General features: G+C 47.6%; 1 protein-coding gene across 1 annotated transcript; it reads right to left on the bottom strand.

The window, feature by feature from the left end:
- LOC112117601 (phosphoinositide 3-kinase regulatory subunit 6) lies at positions 1-24371 on the bottom strand. Its single transcript, XM_029912213.1, has 15 exons — positions 24161-24371; positions 22444-22513; positions 21378-21561; positions 19771-19918; positions 18875-18961; positions 17256-17712; positions 15963-16062; positions 13651-13773; positions 12752-12862; positions 11229-11319; positions 10720-10790; positions 9181-9271; positions 8359-8429; positions 6178-6290; positions 1-3137 (listed from the first exon to the last, which is right to left on the bottom strand). Exons 2-15 carry the CDS (start codon positions 22494-22496, stop codon positions 2981-2983), a joined length of 1857 nt encoding a protein of 618 aa, XP_029768073.1. The 5' UTR covers positions 22497-22513; positions 24161-24371; the 3' UTR covers positions 1-2980.
- Between the last annotated feature and the right edge of the window lie 533 nt (positions 24372-24904).

The raw sequence follows: 24904 nt of genomic DNA, 5'->3' as shown, positions 1-24904 counted from the left end.
TTCCAGTATATATAATCCATTACACCTATACAAATAATTTATAATCTATCTACATCATATACAACTATACATAGTTAATACCTATATACATCAGTACAAATTCAATGCTACCACACAAGTCTCTGGTTATGTCTAGAGTGCCAGGCGAGTTGAACTTATAGTTAAATCCCAAGGCAGGCGAACATGTGAGGAGCTGTTTGTCAGCCTCTCAAATTACTGCCCTACATAGCAGCTCATAGGAAGAGAAGTGCTGGCTTCATCCAGGCATTTCTTGACCTCCTTTGCCATCATTAGTCATGGGGTCTCTCTTGTATGTGTCTCCTGGGGCCAAATTCATCTCGTTTCCACATAAACTTTATGTTCTTGCTTGTCAATAATTTACAATAAGCCATGAGTAAACTGAGGTTAAAGACAATGTTGTTTATGCTGAAGAAATGAAAGCCCTGTTGCTGAATGCTTCTGGCTTTGTTTATCTTGTATCCCCTCGTTACGGCTCAGGAGGCTGAGGTTAGCTGAACTTGGAATGAGGTGGCTAAATCTTCTAGCATAACAAAAATATTTCCTTCAGTGGCTCTGGTGAGATCCGAATACAAGGAAGTGCAGTGCAGTAGAGGTGAAGGAAATTCCCTGACAAACTTCTGGATTATTTTTGTAACCCCACTAATTATGGAACAACAATAGGGCTTGGCTTTTTTTTCCCCTGGAGGAAAAAGTCCAATATACAATTTTCATAAGTGGAATACCACACTTTGGGGAGTATAGCTCTTCGTGAAATCACAGTTCTCGAGTACTTGAGTCACTTGGCAGTACAGTGAATACACACCCAAGCCATGAGTGTCTCATAATAAGTGAGGATGCCCCATGGTGTGTGTGAGATTCTCATACACACATTTACTTTTTTTGTAATTAAATGATTTTGGGGGGCTGCCAGGCTCTCCTGTTGCTAGGGAGCCTCTCACCTGCCATGAGTTCTAAAGGTGATTTGCCAGCAGACAGTTTATTTCAATAGAGCTTCCCAGGGAATTGTTTTTATGTTTATGTTTGATGTTTATGTTTTATGCAATACGCTAAGCTGGGAGTTTGTAAAACTTTAGCTAGAAAGTAAAAGATAAAAACGTTTGCAGTGAGGGGAGAGAGTAAGTGGTTGTTTGATCTTAAAAATCGCAGAGCAGGGCAGTGATGGGAGCTGCAGGAGGGTTGAGACAATCTATAAAGCCTACATGGGGGAAAATTTAACCCAAACTTCCCCAATGTCCACAGGGCCTAAATGTCCAAGAAATCCTAATGTCATCAAAATCTTTGGGCCTTAATCAAGGCAGTTCTGTGAAGGGTTATTTAGAGGGGCCCGATCTAAACATTGCAGCCCAACATTTCAAACTTGGATACCTAAAGTTTGGTTGGATACATTCTTATTCCACATGTAGGCACTAAATTAAGTATCCCGATTGTCAGAGGAACAGTTCCCATTGGCCAGACAAAAATCACATCCCAGCCTGGCCAGCAGTTCCATGGCAAGAGTGTGGAGTCACTTCTGGGGGCAAGGGGGATGTTGTTTTCCCTGCCATACTCCTGTAGGGATTCTTCTGGGGGGTGCAGCTTGAAGTCCCACCAGCAGCTCTTGTGGGAGTCTTGCTGGCTTACCCCTCAGCTGGAATGCACTGACTCAGCACTCCCCTACGGTCACCTTCATCAGACAGCACCATCCCCTGTTCGGGCTGCTTTGGCTATGAGCAGAATCTCTTGGGGAGCGTGTGCTGCACTTGAGACCTTATGGAACTGCAAATTAACCTGGCCCAATACGCACTACACTAAAACGCATTACCACCTGTAAACTGCTCTGGGCTCTCAGGCACTCCTCACCAGTCTATAGCATGTGAACCAAACAGAAAGCACATGAAGGCCAAGAAACTAGAGAAGCCACTGATGGGTTCTTGGGGTAGCTGTTTCTTGCATCCTTGTGACAAAGCAACACTGGCAATGAGGTGTGGGAGCAGAGAACAATTTGGGGTTTGTGTAACCCAGTGTTTAGGAGCAGACACTGATAGTCTCACGCAAGGAAGGTCTAATGATCACATCTATCAGGATTTAAGGGAAGCCTTGTTAGCGCTGTTCTGGACATTCTGGATTAGATCCGACAAGTTAATGAATCTGCATGGGGTATCTGAAATGACTTCAGCTGGCAACGAGCAAGAATGAAGATAGGAACTTGTGCACCTGCTGCTATGGAGCTTTGTTTGATCCTAGCCAAAGTCACTAGCATGAAAGTCCATGGCAGTTTTTCCCACAGACCTCAGTGGGAGCTCGGCAGACCCTAGTGATGCACATGTTCTACCCAGTTCCAATCAGCCCTTACAAGCTTTCTTCTTTGCTGAGTGAATGTTTGGAGGCAATTGCCTGTGTGGCCAAGGTGACTCAAATATATTGCTTTGGAACAGAGACCGTGGCTTCAGGTATATCTGCAGCACCCAGCACAATGGGCCCTGATCCCTGATTAGGGGTTTCAGACACTACTGTAATATAAAATATTAAATAATAATTGCACCTTGTGCCACACCTAAAGCAAGCAGAAGCCAAACTCTGCCAGCTTGTCTCCAATCCTTCTCCCGAAGAAACCCCTCCTCCCCTCTCAAGGTATTTTACTGACACACAAAGAAGAATAACAGTCTGACTCCTGCTTATCTCCCTCCGTGCTCAGTTCCCCAGCCCAGCCGCACTCTCCAGCATTACAGGAACTCCTACTCTTCCACCTTCTCCCAGGCTCTGCTCCTTGGCTCAGACGTAAGCCACGGCATTATAACAGTTTGCCTGATTTTTACTTTCTTCTTTGAGCCCTAACTTCCCGTACAGTTGTAGCTTTACAAGAGAAATTGTTGTGAAGTCACTGTAGGTGGCTTTTAGTGTGTTCTTCGGTCCTCGTTCTAATGTGACCCAACCAGGGATTCTTACAAATGCCTCTCATGTCAATTTTTTCTTATCTTCTTCACTGGATGATGCCTGCAAATGTGTTGATGGGCAATAGCAAAGATTTGGGCATGTATTTGGCCAGTCCCACATCCTCCGGTTCATGCAGGCTGAATTTCATTGTCCTTGTCTTTTGCAAGCAATAGCTGGGTTCCAGGCAAGGAGAAACTTCCACACTGCAAGAGAAGAAAGATATTTTTACTAAACATGCCGAATCATGGGCCAAATACTGATCTCAGTTACACCAGTGTATATCCAGAGTAACTCCATTGGCTTTGGCTGTTGCTTTGGATTTACATCCATGTAACTAAGATTTATAATCTGTTTGTAATCTTGCACTGGTTTTTGCTAGAAAGATTATCTAATTCATATTAATATTGTTATTACACAGCGCTTTAGGCTAGCCTTAGTTTGATTCAGGGGAATGCAAACTGTATGGACTACAGATGGGCCTGAATCAAAACTCCACCTTCAAACTCCCCAGAACTTTGAAGGCATTTGAAATCCAAACCCAGATCCAAATTTTGCATTTGACTCCAGCCAAAATCCTTTAATCCAATTCCCTTGAACTTTGGGAGGTTCAAATTCCAGATCCAAATGTTGAGGCTTGAGCCTGTGTAATACATTAACACTTCACTTCTCCATCACTGAAAGGCAGCCACTGCTGATGCAGGATGTGGCAGCTTTTAATGGTGCCCATAACACTACCCAGTGATTTTAGGACAGAAAACGAAGGAGAAAACTGTCTCAGTTTGAAACTGCTGGAGGAAATTTACTAACGCGGAATGTAATTACTCAGAGTGGACTTCTGCCACGACTCCAAAGCTAACATCCTGCTGTTTGCACAAAAAGTGCCATGGGACCTTTATGAGGACAAGAAGCAAGAATCTTGGTTTTACACTTCATCCAAAAGATGGCAGTCTCCCCCAACACAAGCTTTTACCCAGGGGGAAAAAGCACCATCTATGAATTGCATTTCTCACAGCAACCAGTTTGCTTCCTCTCTGATTTCTTGAAGGCCTCATTTGTGGTCTCTGTTTCACACACTGCACCATTATCCATGAGCTTCACACAATGTGTCCCTTGGTGAGGTTTGTAAGAAACTGCTGTTGAGTCTTTTTTACCTGCTGGGCCCCAAATCTTTCAGGTTACACTGCTGCCAGAGGCTACTGGCTATAGGTGAACTAGGCAGCTGCGTATGGCATCAGATTTCTGGGCAGCTGCCTAAGATGACATATTTGGCCCAGCCGCCCCTCCATTATGACGGAGGGGCAGCTGGGCTAAATTTGAGTGGGGTTGTGACTGAGAATGCCAGGTCGCAATGCCACTCAATCAGATTTGGCCCAGCCACCCCTCTGTCATGGAGAGGCAGCCAGCCAAATCTATCGTCCTAGGCTTACAGGGAGGAGAGGGCGGCACACTGAAGTTTTGCCTAGGGCGGCAGATTGTCTTTGGTGGCCTCTGGCTGTTCCCATTGGAAATCCCTTCCTCCAGGCTTGGAGGGAAGCACATCCCACCCACAGGGCTGTTTACAGATCACTGGCCTGTCTCTTACACCCAACTGTTCCCTTGATGGGCAACCCAGAATCACAAACAGCTTTCTTGGAAGGCAGTTCCCTCAAAATCCTCTTCAACAGCGGAAAAGAAACACAGATAGAAAGAAATAGAATAAGACTCGCTGTTGGCTATGTGTAATGAGGGAGAGAGAAAACAGGGGAGGAGAGGGCAAAAGAGGAGGGTAGCCAGAAACTAGGAAAATCAGAGATTTCAGTAACCTTTGCCCTAAATAAGAAATGGAGCTTCATTTTCAGGCCTTACATTGTGAGCACCCAAACTGGCCTGTTTGCATGCAAGCTGCCAATCTCTATGCATTAATACTCATGCACGAATACCAGTTTGCACACCCGGCTATCAGAGCTGCATATGCAGCATTTATGTGCACAGTTATGTGAGCATGTGTAATGCTCTGGTCTAGTGTATGATCACATCTCCTCCAAGTGGCTGATTTGTGACGGTACAGACAACTTCTGTCATACAAAGGGCTTTTCCTTCAGCTCAATTGTTGAGCCAGTTTAAAAAAGGGACACATTTTCATACAAAAAATTTTGACTGTTGACATTTTCCAACCGGCTCTACTCAAGTGGTAGCTTGCGGTTTTGGGCTTAGAGTCCTGGGTTCAAACCCCTGCAGATGACTGTGGTGGTTGCATATGAATTGGTACATGATACATTTTGGTTGGTGGTGCTACTTGGGGCAAAATTATGAAATTGTGGTTCTTAAAATACAAATCCAGCCTGCACAAATTCTTGAAAGAACCTCATTTTTTGCTGCTATATTATCGAAGCTGCTCACACAGACTACTCCCTCCCACCTTCAGATTTCTACAGTGCCTTTTATCCTGAAGGTTCCCAAATCACTCTACAAGCTGTAGAGAAGAATCATTTCCACCACCACAGAAATGCAGCCACTGCTGGGGTAGAACTCAAGAAACTCTTTAACAGTAAATAACATTCTACGACAGTTTCAAGCAAGAAATGAAGATTCCTGTATTCATATCCAGTGCATCATGTGCAAACACGCACTTGGATAATGCTTTCTATCCATGAATCTCAAAGAAGAGCTCTGTGGAGCTTGAAAGCTTGTCTCTTTCACCAACAGAAGTTGGTCCAATAAAAGATGTTAGCTCACCCACCTTGTCTCTTACAAGCATTAATGAGTTAGGCTTAAGAACCCCCCTATGGGAACTAGGAGAGTATAATCCACACCTTACAAATGAGAAAGTGGGAATACTGAGATATTGTGGAAGTTTGTGACAGTGTTGGGAAATGAGCCAGATCTCCTAACCCCCAGTCATCTGCTTGAGCCACTCTCTTTTATCATTTACAATATATATGATAAAATAGTTTGCATTGACATAGTGTTTTCCAGGCAAAGATCTCAAACCACTTTACAAAGGAAGGTAAATATCACTGACTTCATTTTACTCTGGTGATAGCAGCCACAGGGAGGCCATGTGATTCACCCAGGGTCTCTCACCAAGTTAGAAGCAGTCAGGACTAGAACCTGTATCTCCTGACTTCCAGGCCTGGGCACTAGCCAACATCACCTCCTCGGTAGTCCTGACAACCCTTGTGAAAAGACATGTTGTGTCTCCGGGGAAGTCTAACTTTAAATCAATAGTTTGATGCTTGTTTAAAAGTAGCAAAGTAGCCTTACCCAACCACGTTCGTGTAGGTCCTTCTGAAGTCCTTGTCCAGGCACAGGTTAAAGGTCCTTTGTTCCATGCTCTGGATTTTGATATTACGTGTTCTGATCTTGTTTGTTGCTGACTGGAACAACAGGGGAAAAAAAGCCCTGCTGAATTTTTCACGTACCTTCTCAAGGCTGCACCAAGACAGATGGTGAATGTGTGTGCGTGCGCATATCTATTTTTGAACCTTGGAACACAAGACACGACTGCTGGAATAAAGAGGGAACTGGCTCCTTCCTTTTATTTCCCCCTGGCACAAATTGGCCAATATTTTCAAAAGCAGCCAGTGATTTGGGTGCCTAACTTGAGGCTCCTTAAAGGACACCCACAGCCCCAGTTGAAGTCAGTGAGAGATGCAGATGCTTAATACCTCTGAAAATCAGGCCCCTTTAAGGTGTCCCAAATTAGGCCTCCAAAATCACTGGCCAGAGTCCACAGTAACCGGGGAGGCCTGGTGCTCAAGCAGCCTTACAAGGGATTGCTAGTGTTAGAGTCTTGGTGTGAGATCTCCCACCCCCCGCTCTAGACCCTTTATGCCAGCGTGGGAAGGTTTCCCCTGACACAGGCACTGCAAAGCGCAAAGCTGCTTTCTGAGGACCCCTTTGCGAGCCCTGGTGTAGCCTGGGGTCATGCTGGAGGTGGGGCAGGAAGGGTGAGTCAGGGGCAGGGCTACAGTGCTCAGTGCTGCAGCGATTCTAGGCAGCACAGCGGAGATGGGGGAGGCTGCCATAACCTTGACAGGCCCCTAGGGCTGTTTAAGGTACACTGGAGTCCCCAGAGCAGCCCAGGTTTGGGAGGGCACAAAGGTAGCTTATAGCCCCCCTCCCCTTGGGCTGTGAGTCACTGAATGTCACCCGGGATGCCTGAAATACGTGGGAATAGGTGATAAAGAAACAGGGCCTTGGTCCATTTGGCCCTAAAGGATCTGATTCTCAGGATATGTCTACACTGCAATTGGAGGTGTGATTGCCACTCACGTAGGCACACCCAAACTAGCTTTAAGCTAGCTAAAAGTAGCAGTGAAGATCTTGTGGCACTGGCTGTACAAGCTCCTAGCTCACAACAGGGTCTCTGCTGCTGCATCTGCACTGCTAGATTAGAGCTAGCAGCGGGGAGCCCACACAAGCTGCCCTCCTACCTTCAGTTATACCAAGCCCTCTTTGCACCATTCTGGCGGGGCAAAGGGGCCTGTAAACAAGGATCAAACCCTATATCTAGTGGATGTTTGTCCTCTGGATCATAATATCTACTACACACCAAGGCACACTGCTCCAATGGCAGAGTCTTGCAGAGGAGAAATGCTAATGCACGGTGTTCCATCCGGGCAGTACTGAGGGACAGTGACAGAACTGCTTGGGTTTCCAGCAAAAAGCTGAAATTTGATAGGGGAGAAAACAAACTGAAACCACTTTCTGAGCAGCTCTGTGCAGTATCTCCTCCTCCTTTTGCAGAGCAATGGGGGACTTCCTTCTTCAGTCTTTGCTGTAGCAATAAGTAAAATCTCTAATAATCAAGCTTCTAATTACGTTTCTCCACCTACATCATTCATTCATTCATTCCAAAGGATCCTGAGCAATGGGCCAGATCCTGCAAACCCTGCTGAGCGCACTGTTTCCTACCGTGAGTATCTTCCTGGCCAATAATAGGCTGTTCATAGTAGTAAGCAGTAGCCTCAGTAGCATCTGCAGGGTCAGGCACTCTAAGTCCTGCCCTGCATCCCAGGTGGACCCATCACTGAGAGCATTGGGAGTCTGGGGTGCAGTCTTCCTTTTTTAACACCCTTATTCTGCCATGTGGACAGGACCCTTACACCATGTCTGTGTAGCCAGGTTGGCTGGTCCTCCTTCCTCTGCAGCCGTCTGGGATTTCCTGGGAGACCTCTCATTCAAGCACTGGCCTGGCCCAACATTGCTCAGCTTGTGATTCTGAATCACCACCTCCAAGGGACAGGGGCACCGGGAGTCCCCCCACTTTTTACCGGCCATAAGGGCGAGCGATGGGTGGGAAGGGGCAGAGAGGAGTGAGCGGGAGGTAGGGTCTCAGGGGGAAGGGGCAGTGTGAGGGGCGGGGCCATGGTTCAGGTGCCTGTGGCCCTCCCACTTTTAGGATGCTTCCACCACTCCTGCCAGGGGGTCACAGCTACTTACAGAAAATGATCTTCCCGTTAGGTTGGAGGTTTTGACGACTTCAGCAATATTTACATTCAAGCACGCCAGATCTGCAACAAAATCGGGGCATTAGACTGAGAATAGAGCACAGGTCAGCCCAGCTTGCCTTGTCTTGGCTGGGTGAGGTCTTCTGGAATCCTCCACTGCTAATCCTTCTTGGTGTGCTCCCCATCACCCCCAAAGGTACTATGTTAGAATGAGCGTCTGCCTGCCTGGGGCGCCTGGGTCCAGCTCCTAGCATCAGCCCGCGGGGGCCCCGGAGAGCAACACAAGTTACTCCTGTCTTATCCCCTTGCACTACATAAGGCTGAGAGCGCTGCCTTTGTAGTGACTCCATCCTCTGCCACCCCAAGGGGGTATCTCCACTGGGGCTCATGGGGCAGACGCAAAGGAGGAGCTATGGCAGCTGAAGGTCTATCCCCCAAAGACATCTCTTTCTTTCTTCCTCCCTTCCTCCTCGGCCAGGCAAATGCAGAAGAGGTGGGATATAATGGCACAAAGAAGCATAACTGAGTCCAATGCTGCATCCTCAGTTACTGGGAGCTCCCTAAAAGTGGGGCATGAGACTCAACAGCCAGATACTTGACCATGAGCTGTAGTGATCATGTCTGCAGCACATGGGTCCGCATGCAGCACGGACTCAGCGCCCCCAGCCCAGCCAAAGCATGCGCTGAACATTCTGGGATGGATTCTCTGGGGGCCAGCCTCTTCTTTGGCTTTTCCAAGGTCCTGCTCAGGAGTCCCCAAAACACTGAATAGTTGGCAGCTCAGCAAACAGTGCCCCACCAGGAGAATCCTCACCTTCTGTTTCACTGGAGGGAATGGCTTTCATCACCAGGCCGGTAGATCGCAGCAAGACTTCTACCTCCTTCTTCCGATTACTCAGCAAAACCTGCACAAAAGGCACATTTCACTCAGTTACAAGTTAGGGATTAACATGTTAGGCCTGAATGAAACCAACTGGGTGCCTGATCCAGAGCACACTGGGACAGGCTAAATTTGTTTTTTCATTTGATTTCTCTCTCCCCTCCCCCTCCTCTCTGCGTCTACTGTCACATTTTTCCTCTGTTTTTCACTTTGCTCCACTTTCTGCTCCACTTTTCACCCCACTGGATTTCCTCCCTCTGCAGCTTTTCTCACAGCCTCTCCTAAGCAAACCTGAAAGCATTCATGTTCCAACTGAGCTTTCAAACCCACAATATTTGGGTGGGTTCGAAACGAGGCAAGACACAGTCACCCAGCCCCTGGTTAAACCCCTAAAGACACCCTGCCAGCCCCTCTTAATGACAGAAAAAGCATAAGATTAGGAGTGAGGAAAATCCATCTAAATTGAGAGGAAAAAAGGTGGGAAAATTATAAATATAAAGGGCCATGTTTAAAAAAACAGATTCTAAGCTGCTCAGGCAGAACAGGGAATCATAAAATCGTAGGACACGAAGGGACCTCAAAAGTTCTTCTAATCCAGTCCCCTGCACTCAAGGCAGGACTAACTATTATCTAGACCAGCCCTGACAGGTGTCTGTCTATCCTGCTTTTAAAAATCTCCAGTAACGGAGATTCCACAACCTCTCTGGGCAATTTATTCCAGCGCTTGCACATGTGTCTGCGTATTTAGCGCCAGATTCTGCCTCTCTAATTCAGACTCAATAATGTCTTACTCCGTGAGTAGCATCACTGATTTCAGTGAGACTGGCCGCCGAGTAAAGCACTACGCAGTCTAAATAAGGGTGGCAGAACTGGGCCTGTAGGCTTTGTCTAGACAAGGAAAAAGATGTGTGTTCTGAAAAAAGTGTCAGCTAACATGATTTTAAACACTGCTTAGGGGCTAGTGTTGGGGGATGAACACCTTTACAAACACATTAGCTGGACACGGGCAACGCTCAGAGACTCAAAACAAAGGGAAACGATTACTACAATAGATGATCAAAGTGTTCATTGAAAAGTACCCCTCCTCTGTAGATGTACAATAGGAGGAAAAAAGAGGGCCCATTAGAAGTCATAATCCCATAGGCTAGACTTTACAGTTAACCAGTAAGGGGTCTTGTGCGTCCTAATCAATATTTCCAGGACAGGGGGGACCGGATTTCCCAGGAACAACTGGCTCATTATTACAAAGGCTGATCCTGGAGCCGGCATCTCTTTTCAGGTACGATGATGTCCTGGCACATTCAGCCCCCAAGCAATGTATGTGCTGAAAGGAGCATCTCACGGGCAAAAGCAAAGGCAGTTTTCCCTTGTCGCCGCGATCTGCCCCAGAGCCCCTGCATGTAGAGAGCTCCCAGATCCACCAAAAGGAGTCCTGTGAGCAGTGAGGCCATGGGACAAAGAGTCGCATCTTACCTTGCTATACGTTACTGCGAGATCTGCCCCGGGGACTTCCAGCGTTGTTTTCTTCTTTGTCTGCATATGGTCTGGAAGACGGAAATCAATGGGAAGTGAGGGCCCGAATGGCAACATTGCTCATTCAGCATATACATCCAGCTGCAATGCAAAGGCACCCATTGACTCCAATGGGAGCAGGATTGGGCTATATTGCTGTAGGTTAGTTCTAACGGCAGAATTAGGAGCTAGGAGGTTTCCTTTCCTGTTCTTTTACCAAGTGTCCCCAACCTACCAACAATACTTGGAGGCAGAATGTCTTGCAAATGTTTTTTTCCAATTTCTCCCCTCCCCCCACCCGCCCACACACACTCTTGGAGCCTTGTGGCTTCCGTTACTGTGTGTGGAAGGACGCAGGGGTGATGGAGGTGAGTGTGATTACATAAAGGGAAAGCTTACTAAAGAGAGAGGCAAGCAGGGGTGAAGGGGAATTCTTGGTGGCGGAGGAGATCCTGAAACCCACTACGCACCTTTGGGAGCTTTGCAATCTTGCACCTTGGCACTCAGCTCGGTGAGGAACACGTCCTCTGCTGGCTCCTGAGCCTCGTTGCTGAAGAAAATCTGAAAATGGAAAAAACCTTCTCTGGGAGCAGCTCCTGATTGCTCCCCACAGAGTGACCCTCTGTGACATCACAGTCATCTCTGCAGCAACCAGTTGTGATATCACAAAGAGGCTGTGACTTCATATGTGAAACAAGCAACCAGAGGCAAGGTACACGCCAGGAATAACAAAGTGATTTCATGCACATCTCCTTTGTTACAGGGAAAAGCTAAGCTCTGAAAGAAAGGACGGCCCTGCAGAGTCTGGGAAAACCTCCCTAGAGTTGCTTGATTCCATATTTCATCAAAGAACCTAAACACAGTATCAGGGAGCTCAAGAACTTCCAGAAAGAGAACACGGAATTGGCCAGTAATGTAAACAAGGGGGATTTTCCCTGGGGCATTGTACACCTCACCACCAGGTATCATCTTGACTGAAGTGTGGACTCCCACACAAGACCCCCAGTCCCTGTACCAGTATGCTGATTAGCTCTGAGGCATGTAAATTCCTGTTTGTGACACCTGAGTGCTGACAGAAATGCCCAGAGAGTCATCTGGCCATGAGTCTGCAACATGGAGGAGAAAAACTGGGGAATAAAAATAATTTAAAAATAACAAGATCACCAGCTATATGACATGAGGATCAAGTGAGGTGGGGGCTGGAACAATGCCAGAGTGATAGGAAGGAGATAAAGTCCTGTGAGGCACTGACAAGATGAGTTACTGGCTCCCCTCTGGGGCTGACCCACAGAAAATAGCAGGACACCTGGTTCTGTTCCCAGCTGATGGATCTAGTCCTTGAGGTAAAGTGGTAAAGACAGCTCAAGTGTTTGGAGCTAGAGGCCCTGGATTCAGTTCCTGCTAATGATCTAACCAGGTGGTCTCATTAAAGTCCTTTGCTAATTGTTTTGGTCTCATGTCGAATGTCAGGTCTGACATTGATTCTGTTTCAGAGAAGACGGCAGGAAATAAATGAAGCGTTTCAGGAAATCCAAAGACCCTGCAGCAATCAGGTAGAGTCTGGCAAAACCTCCCATGAGTCACCTGATTCCATATTTCATCACTGAATCTAAACTAAGGGAACTCGCGCACCTCGTGAGCAAACTTGGGTCCAGTTAAACAGGAACCTGGGACCGATTTATGGTTCAGTACCAAAAATCACATGAAATTAGCTCTTCTGCATGGCCCTTAGGTGACCCAGATGGAGCCCAATGGCTCCAACTCAGCTTCCCTATGAGATTTGGAGGATCACTAGAACCAGGCATTCAGAGGGAACATTGGGGGCTGGAGACCACGTAGATTAAAGCTGATATTTGCATGAAGCCCAGGAAAACCTGGGAGCTTTGCACAGCTTGGCCAGCAAGCCCTCCTCCACATCGGGGATGTGAACTAGGGTGTGGTTTGGGGCTGCGGCTGGTGTGTTATGTACAAGGGTGACAGACAAGGCACTGACCTTAACAGCATAGACCTGGAAATAGACTGGCTGGATGCCCAGGCGCACGTAGTAAGCGATCACATCAATAATGAATGGGTCGGACATGGGGTGCGTGCTCAGGGAGGAGGGCTGTGTGAAAAGCACAGTTTGCTTCATCTGCAGTCACCTCTCTGAAATCATCACTCAGATCCTTACTCCCTCTTGGTAAGTTACCACAATGAGGCACCCTCCTCCCCCCCCCCCCCACACACACTGAGAGCACTCTATTTCTGCATGAAGATCAGTCAGAGCAAGACCATGGGGGAGGAGTGTCTCCTCCCTTCGCCATCTCACCCAACTGCCCCTGTTTAAAGGGGATCTGACAACGTTTTGAAAAAGCCAGGCAATGAGAGCCGCAAATCCCCTACACAGACAGGCTTTTCAGCAAACGCCTCATTTCGCTATTTTGCTTCCCCCTCCCCAGTTACTAAGTTTGACCAAAGAAAATCTGCTGCAGTGAAGTGCCCCAGCATGGATACTGCTCTTCATCCTTCCATCCTATCCGCTTCAGAGCATAGAGTCTACCCACTGGGTGGGGGCAACGTGAGCCCATTTCCACCCCCTCCCCACCACCATTCAGCCATCCCGCACGACTGCTCTTGGAATATTCTTAGAGGAATAAAAATGATTAAAAACCTGAACAAATCCTTAAATATTGGGAAATCACAGCCCTGCAGACCCACACAAGCACAACCGTGCACCCCAAAATGTGTGGCGCTGCCGCTCTGTATTTTCCACATGACTGGGAAAGTACAGAACTCAGCGAGAAACACGAGGTGGGGGCTTTTAGCCTCTGAGAAGTTCACTCAGAGGCCCCACTCTGGTTTCTGAAGCACCCGGCACGAGCAGGGCACAAAAGGAAGGGTTCCCCCACGTACCATGGTGGCCAGCTTGGGGATCATGTGACACAGTGTGTTGATGTTGCTCTCATACCAAGGGTCAGCTTTGCCCAGATACACAGCCAACTCACAGAGCTCCATCTGGCCAGGCGTAGTATGATCCTGGAGGAGGAGAAACACACAGCACAGGACAGTCAGCTCCTTACACCTGCTTGTTATGCACGGAATAATATCCCTCAAGGAAAAGGTTTAAAGATGCCAGAAGCTAAGCAAATGACTGCTTTTACTGGGATGCAATCTTGCTATTAGAGGGGAGGAGGGATAGCTCAGTGGTTTGAGCATTGGCCTGCTAAACCCAGGGTTATGAGCTCAATCCTTGAGGGGGCCATTTAGGGATCTGGGGCAAAAAAAAATTGGTCCTGCTAGTGAAGGCAGGGGAGTGGACTTGATGACCTTTCAAGGTCCCTTCTAGTTCTATGAGATAGGTATATCTCCATATATTAACCAAACCGTCTCCCTCTGTGGGTATGTCTACTCTGCAATCTGAGGTGTGACTGCAGATGCAGTGGCTTCAGCAACGCTAGTACATACCCAGTGTCCTTTGTAGAGCCTGTGTGGAAGCCCATGCCACTACATCTAAACTGCTATTTTTAGCTGTACCAGAGCGGGTAATGCAAGTGCAGGTACATGTGGTTCACACCTGGTGGAGGGTATGTCTACACACTGCAATTGGAAAGTGTGCTTGCAGCACGTGTAGACGTTCCCAAGCAAGCTCTGATCTGGCTGGATCAAAGCTAGCTCAAGTCTAGCTAGATCAGGTAACAATAGCAGTGAAGCCGTGCCAACAAGGACAGCTTGTTGGGCTAACCCCGCCCACACAGAACCCTGAGTACATATCCGAGTGGCTGCTGCCCGTACTGCCGCAACTTTGCTGTTATTGTTACCCGAGCTAGCTCTGAACTAGCTAGATCAAAGCCAGCTTCGGGTACGTCTACACATGCTGCAGTCACACCTTTCAAACACAGTGTAGACAGACCCTCAGTAACCTCCTGATCTTACCCCCTCTCCACTGTGCACTCTCACTGGTTGGTTTATGACCCTCATGGAGTTGTGTCAAATTTTGATGGTCAGCTTTTGGGGGCAGGGTCTGTGTCTTTGCTTGCTGGTGTGGAGCAGCTAGAACATTTTCTGCAGCTCTGGGTGCTCCAGAATAAAGACAGTTAATGAATTAAGTTAACTAATAATACGTGCACATGCTGTCAGGATATACTGCCATTTCTGGGGCAAATTTAGACTGTCATGAGCTGTAAATGTTCATTGGTTTCCAATGGGGACCATGATAGCATCGCAGGCTTGTGCTGATCCAAACGGTATCCTCCCTGTTTCCGGCTGTCCCAACTTCTAACCTCATTTAGACCTTAATCCTGCCATGAGCTCCGTGCCAAAAGACCCTCGAGTCTCCAAGAGACCACACTGATGTCAATGGAGTCTGTGGGGACACAGGGATCTGGTGCGTGGAGCTTGTTGCAGGATCCGGCCTTCAGTAAATAATGCTGTTCACTTCTAGCAATTTTCATCCAAAAAACTCAAAGCACTTCACAAACATGGAGATCATTAGACTGACAGGTCTTTGGATAGAGACCGCCTTTGTGTTCTGTATTTGTACAGTATCTAGTGCAATGAGGTCCTGCTCCATGACTGAAGCTCCTAGGTGCTACAAATAATAATAGTATCACCATTTTATAGATGGGGAAACTGAGGCACAGTGAAGGGAAGTGATTTGCCCACGGCCACACAACATGTCAGTGGCAGAGCAAGAATCAGGTCCTATGTCTCTGATGCCACATATTTCCCTAGTACAGGCACAGACTCTCAAAAGGAAAACAGACTCATTTTCACTGCCGTAGCGTTTGACTGGAAGCAGGGATCAGCCAAAACGAAAAACTGTGTTTCTCTGCAAAGGCCCTATGCATGATCCTAAGCTCCTTCTACAGTCCCAGAGTAGCTGGATACAACCGTTAAAATGACCAGCAACAAAATAGGTCATGTTGAGATCTTAAATATCATCACTAGGTTTCAGAGTCAACACCCCATTTGGACAAACTGAACCATTCATACCTTGCTCAGAGCTATGGTTTCAGGTTGTCTGCAGACTCAGCCAGACAGCCCTGCATTGGGTCCCATTTGGCAGGTTTTTTCAGAGCCATAAGGGCTAGACACAAAATCTTAAATCCTATAGAAACCTGGTGGGCCCCCAGAGAAACATTCCAACCAGCTCAATCCGAGCCCTGGCAGCCCCTCTGCAAGACTGAGCAGAGAGAGGGTACGGTCCCCACTATGTGATCGCTCACCTGAGTGGGCCAGGTGTTTGGCTGTCCCTCCATAACAGGGACATAATAAAACTGTAGGCTCAGCCTTGGCGTCAGGAAAACACGTCTGGTTTCTCGTTTCCTTGAAATACAAAAAATACATTTGTTTTTAAAGTTACAGTGTTTGCTATAAGCCAACCACAGCTGACTGCTTCAGGGGAATGGGAGCCCACAGCTGCATCCTGGTAGGGCCCTGAAGTTCAACAGCATTGCTCCCTCAGCATGGGGACAATTTCCACTACTAATCCCCTCAGGGCTCTGTGCTCTTCACACTCCTTTCCTATCTTGTCTGGGCTCCATTACCATAGCATCTGAGCAGGTTACAATCTTTATTTACCCTTACAGCAGCCCTGTGAGGCAGGGCAGTGCAGTCATCAACATACAGACCTGGAAGTGGGGTACTTTAGGTCCCTTAGGATGTCCCTGGGGGAGGAGAATGGGAACAGGGTCGTGAGTCCCAGGCAAGTGCCCTAACCATGGTACTATCTTTCCTCCCCGTCTTCCCACCAGCTCTGCTCTTTAGGCTCACCGATGGCTGGCATGTCGGGCCTTACCACACGTTAATGTAAATCCACGCTCACCGTGCGGCGCTGTGGCCTTCTCTAGTGTGTGTGTGTGGGGGGGGGGTCTCAGAGAGGTCTGTGAGCTGGAAAATGTTTGGTTTGTCCCCGGTGGAAAATTTCAACTTTTCATCAAAAAAATAAAAACGCCAGGAGTGAAAACTTTTCAGTTGCTGCTGCCTCAAAAACCCAATTTTCCATCGAAAAAAGTTTTCACATGGAAATGTTTGACCAGCCCCATTTACGTTTTTGCTGTAGTCTTTGAACTAACGGCGCTGGGCCTGTCACCTCAGGCAGCTGTGGAGCCTGCTTTTAATGCCAGAGGTTCGATCCTGGTTCCTAGGGGCGTGTGGTATGTTAACGCTAGAATCCCACCACATCCCTTCCTGCTGCTCCCAGATCATCCTTCCCCTTCCAGGCTGTGGCCCACCACAGACCTGGTGCCTCTGAGGCCTGAGCCTTTGGTGTTACCTAACAGGAGAGGCGAGTCCCATGAAGCTCTCATACTAGCCCACCCCCCACCCCTTCCATTCTGGGCTCCCTCTTTCCCTTCCTCTGTTAACCCCACAGCATGACAGGTGGTGGCGTGAGGTGGGAGCAGCCAGTACCTATCCTGCCCCTGTTGCAAAGCCTGTGCCGGACAATCCTCGCCATTATTAGCCATCACTGCACCCTGCATAGAAACGCCTCCCCTCATAGGAGGCTGTAGCCTTACCTCAGTGAGTAATAGGTTTGGGCCAGTCGCCCCAAGACCCTGTCATCCCCCAGAACCACAATCCGGGCAGTGTACAGTCTGTGGAAGTGAGGCATGGGCACCATGTTGCTGTTAGACTTCCTGTGCAGCTTCCCACATTGCTTTGCCCCTGGGCCATTGCAGCTGTTCTGCAGCAAGGCCATGCTCTCCAAAAGGCATGCCTTTTTCTTAATGCCGCCCTTCCTCTGGAGCCTGGCATGCTCCACGTCAGTGCTGCTGGGCGGCAGCAGCTCCTCGCCTGCCGCAGGCAGGTCCCGTTCAATGCCGCTGTCGGTGGAGAGCACGGAGAAGCGGGTCTGCTCGCAGCAGTCGCAGTCAGACACAATGTCCTGGATCTCAAAGTTGTCCAGTTCCTGGCTCAGGCAGTCCTGCTCGCAAGTCTGCGACACCGGGCGGACGAACAGCACCAGCTCCTTCCCTGCGCGGGGGAGGAAAGCCCTTAAGTGATGAAGGACAGGTGCGCAGGCGGGAGTCATCCCCGGGCCGAGGCCAGTGGGAGCCACAGGTGCTCAGGCCACTGGTTTAGGTGCCTACTAGTGGATTTAGATGCCTAACTTTAGGCTCTACATCCTCAATCCAAAGCCCAGTGACGTCTGCGGAGTCTTTCCATTCGCTCCAGTGGGCTTTGGGCCAGGTCAAACGATCTGAACATTGGCCCCTCTGTCTGCTGAAATTCCACTATAACAACCACTAACCCCATTGCCTCCCTGCTTTTCACATCTGGAGCATGTACTTTCATTGGTCATGGAAGAGAGGCCAAAAGAAACCGGGGGAGCCCCATACAGCACAGACAGACACTGGGCAAGTGGGGTTCACATCAGCTACCCCTACACAGGAATGACAATGCACCTCAGTCCTGATCTGTAGCTGTCCCTGCTACTCTAGCCCTGGGCCCTCAGACACCTCTCCCAATAAAGCTGTCTGGCTCTGCGGATCCTCACTGCTATCCCCCTTGTGGGCCTTTCCCAAACAGAATCTGCCAGTAAAACCAACGATCCAATAGCCTCTCACCAAATCCTCAAGAAGGAAAGAGAGCAAGGCCACCCCAAACCCAGCACAGGACTCTGCCTCTGCCTCAGTTACCCCACTCCTGTGCAAGCCAGCCCACATCCAGTGTGTCAGTGACTCTCCATCAGTGTCAATATTTCAGTCCCTTTCCCCAGGGATACCTTTACTGTTCACACACACAGTTCAGCATCAATCAAAGCAGGTAAACCTGGCTCATCCTACTACCTACCCAGCCCGTATCTCCAGCCAGGTCTTCCACCTAGACCCCGTTTCTGTATCCTCCCCGACCCAGGCTCTTCTGTAGGAGCCTCTCTACTCCTGGCAGCCCTCACCTTAAGTGAGCTGCTTGTTGGCCTTCTCTGCTCAGCTCAGCTCAGCTCTCTTAAAAGGCCACCCCACCCTGTGACAGGAAAGCTTAGTGCATTAACCCAACACACTGTGCTGCCAATCCCCTGCTCTGGAACCAGGAGAAATAAAACTTGCCTCCCAACCATCTGAGCCAATTTACAACCCGTTAATTTGGCAAATTAGACACCATCAGGGTTTCATTTCAGTCACTTAAGGGCACTCACAAAGCTGGTCTTCGTCAGTCCACAAGTGGAAGCTGATATTCGGGTTGGGCAGTGGGGTGCCGTGGAGCCCTCCTGGTGAACTGCCTCCTGCAGGAAGGGGAAGCACCCGGTTAACAGGGGTCCTTATCTGCACTTAGCGCAGCCCAGCCAGCAATTTGGTAGATGAAAAGAAACTGCCCATTAAACATGAGGGAGCAGCCAATTTTCCCACACACCTGCACTGGAAAAACCCTCCAATGATTTGCTGTAGGTCGAGTTATTCTAAAGCTCAACCTGTCTAGGGGCCCAACTCATAAATGGGAAAAACTGCTTAACCCTCTCACCAGTTCCATAAAGCTTTAGACAGGCTCAAAACAACAGAGCGTCTCATGGCATCGGGGGCTTAAATAAGACTTTCTTTTAAAAAATATTACTCATCGATGCATTGGAAATGCAGCACTGTGCGTGCACAGCGATTAATCAACTGTCATTCAAATATATGCCCATGCAGTTCATCAGAGCCCCATGTACATCTTGGAACAATTCAGGTATGGCCTAATGGTATTAAAGTGCCTTCTACGAGTATATCTTATTCCCTGTCCCATACGGGGATAAGCTATACTAGTGTAAACGCCTTTATACCCGTAGAACTGCATCCACACTAGAAGGGCTGTAGGCTTTAACTCTACCGACATAGTTAGAGCAGTGCCACTTGAGTGTGTACGCAAGGCCTTAGTGTCCCAGTCGCTCTGGAAATGGTGAACCTGCACTGCTAGGATTCAGGAAAGTTTAGTCCACTGCAGACACTGCTCAGATTGCCCTGAACTCAGTAGCCTCAGCTGTTCCTGGGACTTGTGCCCTCATTGGGCTTCCCAGCCCCTTGATTCCTATGCTTTTGGAGTAGCCAGCATATTTACCTCCTGCTGAGGAGTTCAGCACCATGCTGTAGATTTTCTCCAGTCTCTCAGCGTGCCGGCCACGGTCTGCATTCGTCTCACTTCCTGTACACTCGACGGCTGCCACCACTTGCCGGAAACAGTGCTCTAGCTCATCTGTGGGCTTATTCTGTCACAGAGAGGTGCTATTAATAACCCGAGGGTATGAATAGGAGACATGTGGAAAGGGGAGACTAAAAAACATCCACTACGTTTTGCTGGACTGAAGCCCAACCCCATCATTTCACAGCTGCTGAAATAAAAGAGACCATTAAATAGCATTAAACTCTCAGGGTGCATCTACACTGCAAAAACAGACCTATGGCAGCAAATCTTAGAGCCCGGCTCAACTGACTCGGGCTCACACTACGTGGCTAAAAATAGTAGTGTAGACAGGACCCTCCCCCCTTGCAGTGTCCCACAGCTTGGACTCCAGTCTGAGCCTGTCTAAATAGCAATTTTTCAGTCTCAAAGCGAGAGCCCTGCGAGCCTGAGTCAGCTGACCCAGGCCAGCTGTGGGTTTTTATTTCCATGTAGACGTACCCTTTGACACACTGTAGCCCTAACACTAGGGCCAGTTCTGGCAGGCTGCACAGCCCAATGCAGCAGGGGTGCCAAGTTGGGAGGAAGATAGACTAAGTGTTCGGTCCTACTCTAAGCCAGCTATGCGCTCCATCGGCTGCAAGGCAGAGGCAGCTGCTGAAATTCATGCTGAAGGCCTTATTGAGGGCAAAATACTCAGCAGCAGAGGAAATGGACTCTTGGGACATGAAGGGAAGAGGGTTCTGTAGGGGACGATGGTGCCCCTAAGCGAGAGACTTTCTCCAGGTTTATGTTAGATGGAGAGCTCCAAATAAACAGCGCTTGCCAGGCTCCACTAATGTGCCTGAACAGGCCACGCCTATCATGCTTGGTCCCCAGAGCTCCCTTAAAAAGGCTACTCAGGAGAGCGGGATATTTTCCTGACGAGACGTATTTTTCACAAAAAAAATGGCTTTTCATTTCAAACAAAAAGTTGCAGGGAAAATTGTTGATTTCAACTCAACTGTCTGGTTTTTCAAGGCAAACCTGGAAATGGAAAACCAAATATTTTTAATGAAAAGTGAACTTTTTTTTAACCGAAACAGTTTTCAAAAACTGAAAAAAATTCAATTTGGGGTTTCAGTTTTTGTCAAATGTGAGAAATTTCAATGAAAATGAAAAAAAGCACCCCTAACATTTATTTTTTTTGCAAGTGTCCTGCAAAAAATAATTAGTTTGTGTTTTGACCAACTCTATTGTCCGACTTTCAAATGCACAATGGAAGTGCTCACAGCCACCAAATTACACTAAGCCGCGCACACATGTATATCCGTATGAAATCACGCATCGTCACTGGAACTATTTGAGCGGCAAGGTGCTGTTCAATGTGTGTAAAAGTAGCAAAATCTGCTTTCTATGTCAGTGGAAGCTAGTGGGGGCTGCGTGCTTCTGAGAATCTGTTCACTTCATTAAGTTGCCTAAATGAGAGCAGAGCTCTTTTGAGAATCTGGCCCCACATAAACATGGGTCAAGTTCATGGTGATATGAAGTTGCAGCTAAGCCATTACCTGAAGGATCCTCTGGAAACTTTCAACATCACAGTCCTCACCCAGAGCCGCCTGCACCGCACGTGTTATCACATAGCACATGCACGATCTGGGATTCTGATACATCTGAGCAGCTTTGGCTTCAGTGACTAGTGAATTGCATACAGCCTTGGAGAGCACATCTGGATCTGCAAACATGAAAACTCTGTGGAAATGAAGGGTTGAAAAAATAGATGCATAAAATAAATGAATATGGTTATCAAAGCAGAGTATGCAAAAAGGCAGGAGTCAAAGAAGACTGGGAGGGCAGGTAAGGCATGCCAATGTACATCCAACATGCAAGGTCACGGCTGCCACTTTAATGCTTCAGGGCTTACGCTGTCAACCAGCCAGTGTCAGGAAGAAATTCATCCTGTGGTGTAACACTGCACAATGAAGGAATTAAAACCTGCTGAAGAAGCCAGCATTGTTCCCCATCTGGAGCAAGGTACTAGACTAGGTGGGTCATTGGCTTTTTCTGGTATGGCTGGGTCTATTCCCATGTTGGGTCTAATCCTGCAGGCAGAGATTCAGAGAAAAAGAAAACTGTCTGCCACTGGGCCAGGTTCAACCCTGGTGTACATGGATACAACTCAAGTGAAGTCAGTGGAGATGCACCCTCTTACCCAAGAGTTGAATTTGGCTCATAGTAATTATTTGCACTCTCAGACTGGAATGAATATTTTGGGTCAGCATCATTCTGCTCAATTAAACAGAGCTGCTGCAGATACTTCCTGTGCTTCTATACCTGTCTAGGGGAAGCTCCCTGCTCCTGGAAAGCCAGCTGGAATACTCAGTAAAACACCGGCTTCCTAACACCAAGCTTGTTTTAACAAACCTGAGATGCCACTGACATCTATTGTATTCTGCTTTGTAATACCACTAGCAGGGCTTCAATTTTGCTCCAGTTCTGTGCTACCAGCTGTTAGATTTTTGATAGTATTGCCCGGTGCCATTAAATGCTGTGTCCAGTATGCAGGAAAGGCACAGATTTTGCTGCAAGATTAAAATGCCATTTAAAAGCCACACTAGAACAGGCAGTACGTACCTTTCTTGATAAGGATATGGATCACTCTTCAGACTTTGTTCAGAAATAATCATTCTTTGGTATAACACCCCTAACAAATAAAAATATTCACATGCAACAGATAGTAACAAGAGAGTGGCCTGATCCTGCTCTCATCCTGGCATGAGTTAGGAGCAACTTTGCTAAATCAGTGGAGCTACACGGCGCTAAAGCAGGCGTGAGAGGAGAATCAAGCAGGCAGTTTCATATAGCCCAGAATAAAGACAGTAAAATCTAAAAGGAATTCGGCTAGAACACATGAAAACACCTTCTGTTTAGGGATAATCCCAGCTACACACTGCCTGTATTTCATGTACTTTGCTGACTAGATTACAAGTTACAGGGTGGACTCTGAAGCAGATGCAGGACAAAGGGCTTGATTCTCTGTTGACTTTTACCCTGTGTCATCATTTGTGTCAACACAAAGTCAGTGCAAACTGCTGCCACATCGGAATGGTGGTGCTTTCCACTCCCATTGCTGTGGTGTCCATGATGACCCAAGCTGTAAGGCAATGGAGAAACTGCCCCAGAGATCCTAGTCCCATTCAACTGTTGCCAAGGGAGAGTGGTCTTGTGGTTAAAGTAGTGCTCTGGGAGATCTGTGTTCTCTTCCCACCTCTTCAGTGGAGACTGTGCCTCAGTTAAAATGGGAATAATACACCTCTACGTGGTGGGAGGGCCTGTTTGGTGCTCTAATATATGGTGATGGAAGCCAAAAAAACATAAAGAAGAAGAATTTTAACAAATGAGGCAGAGAAAACTGAAAATACAGGATTTCAGCAGTATTGTTTCTAAACACACCTATTCTCCAGAAGACACTAACTGGCTCTTCAGTATTTAGCACCTGCTTATCATAAAAAGAGATGATGAGAGAGCAAACATTGGGAAGGCTGCAGGATTAGGTTTGATGGAGATTTCTCATGGCAGGATACAGATCTAAGGAGAATGGTTTTACTGTGTGGTTTAATAACAGTCTGTCACTAGTAACCATTGTAGAGCACTGGAGTGGCCCTGCTGTGCCCATTGCAGACCAATTTCCATTGTTAATTTCTGGTTTTAGGGAATGGGACTCAGAAGTTCTGGGTTCAGTTCCTGGCTCTGCTCCAGACTCCATGTCTGTGACCTCGCGGAAACCACTTTGTCTCCATCTTGTCTATTGGAATTGTGAGCTCTTTGGGGCAAGGACTGTATTTTTGTTCTGGGTTTGTACAGCACCTAGTGCAACTGGATCCTGGACCATGACTGGAGCTCTCAGGCGCTATTGGCAATACAGATAATAGTAAATAACACAGCAAAATGCGGCTCTGATCTCAGTGAATGCCTCTGGGCACAACTGTAATCCCCAAAATAGTTATAGCACAGGGATGGTGAGTCTCCTTGAGATCTGGGTACGGAGGGTCTCTTCTAAGCACAATTCTCCTCCTTTCCGTGAAGAAGGAACTTTTGCTTCCTCCCCCACATCACTCAAAGTGAGGTTGAGGTCTCCATGAGAAGAGAGCATGGTGTGACGGTCTCCTGTGCTGCAGCCACTCTGACAACAGAATGAGAGCACTCGCTGCCTACAAGAGGACCTCTTAGACATTTAAAGACACAGTGCACAGAAAATACCTATCACCCTTCTGGGGACTTAAATAATTACTAAAGCAAAGACATCACCATTTCATAGCTACACCCCCACGCCACAGGAGATTCCACAAACCTGGTGTCACTCTTTCTATTTTTAACCGGAACGCGTAGTCCAAGCCAATGGTACAGTAAGGCTTCGGCAGGGTTAGTAGCTTTTTACAGAAGTCATACACTCTTTCATAGAGATCGTCTGAAATGCAGGGAGCCTGGAATGGGAAAGGAACAGTTAACAAGATCCCAGCTGAGATGGAGCGGCCTAAACTTAGGGTCCCTGTGTGGGAAGCTCTTCACCATATGTGAGAGCCATAAGAAACAAGCTGCCCAGGGATGCAAGGACTCAAGGTTAAGGACCAAATTCATCCTTGGTTTAAACGGATGCAACTCTAGCTGAATTCGATAGGCCTGAATCTGACCCTAAGACTAGACAAAGTAATGGAAATTCTGCAGAGATCTAGAAATACCTTCTTGCAAGGCTGCAGGGGTTGGATGTCTAAAGGCATTTAGGTGCTTAAGCACATAAGAAAACCGCATTATGTACCTATTTGCATTTTTATACCTTTGCATCTAAATACCTTTAAAAATCTGGCCCAAGGTGACCTGTTTAAACCCTATTTATTTCACATCCCATGTTGTTAAAGCTGAGAATTCAAATGCACAACATTGGGAAATTTAAGGTTCTTGCAGAAAAACTGATCCAGCCATATTGCACAGGCAAAGTTTTTGAAAATATTCTATGTAGTTATACATGTATTTGAACACTATAAATAGGTACAACATGGCTAACTGAATGGTGGGCCTGATTTTAACGTCACCTAAT

The sequence above is a fragment of the Terrapene carolina genome, unplaced genomic scaffold (genome assembly GCF_002925995.2).
Source record: "Terrapene carolina triunguis isolate 2854851 unplaced genomic scaffold, T_m_triunguis-2.0 Scaffold192, whole genome shotgun sequence".
Lineage (NCBI taxonomy): Eukaryota > Metazoa > Chordata > Testudines > Emydidae > Terrapene > Terrapene triunguis.
This window is presented reverse-complemented; position numbering and strand designations above follow the sequence as displayed.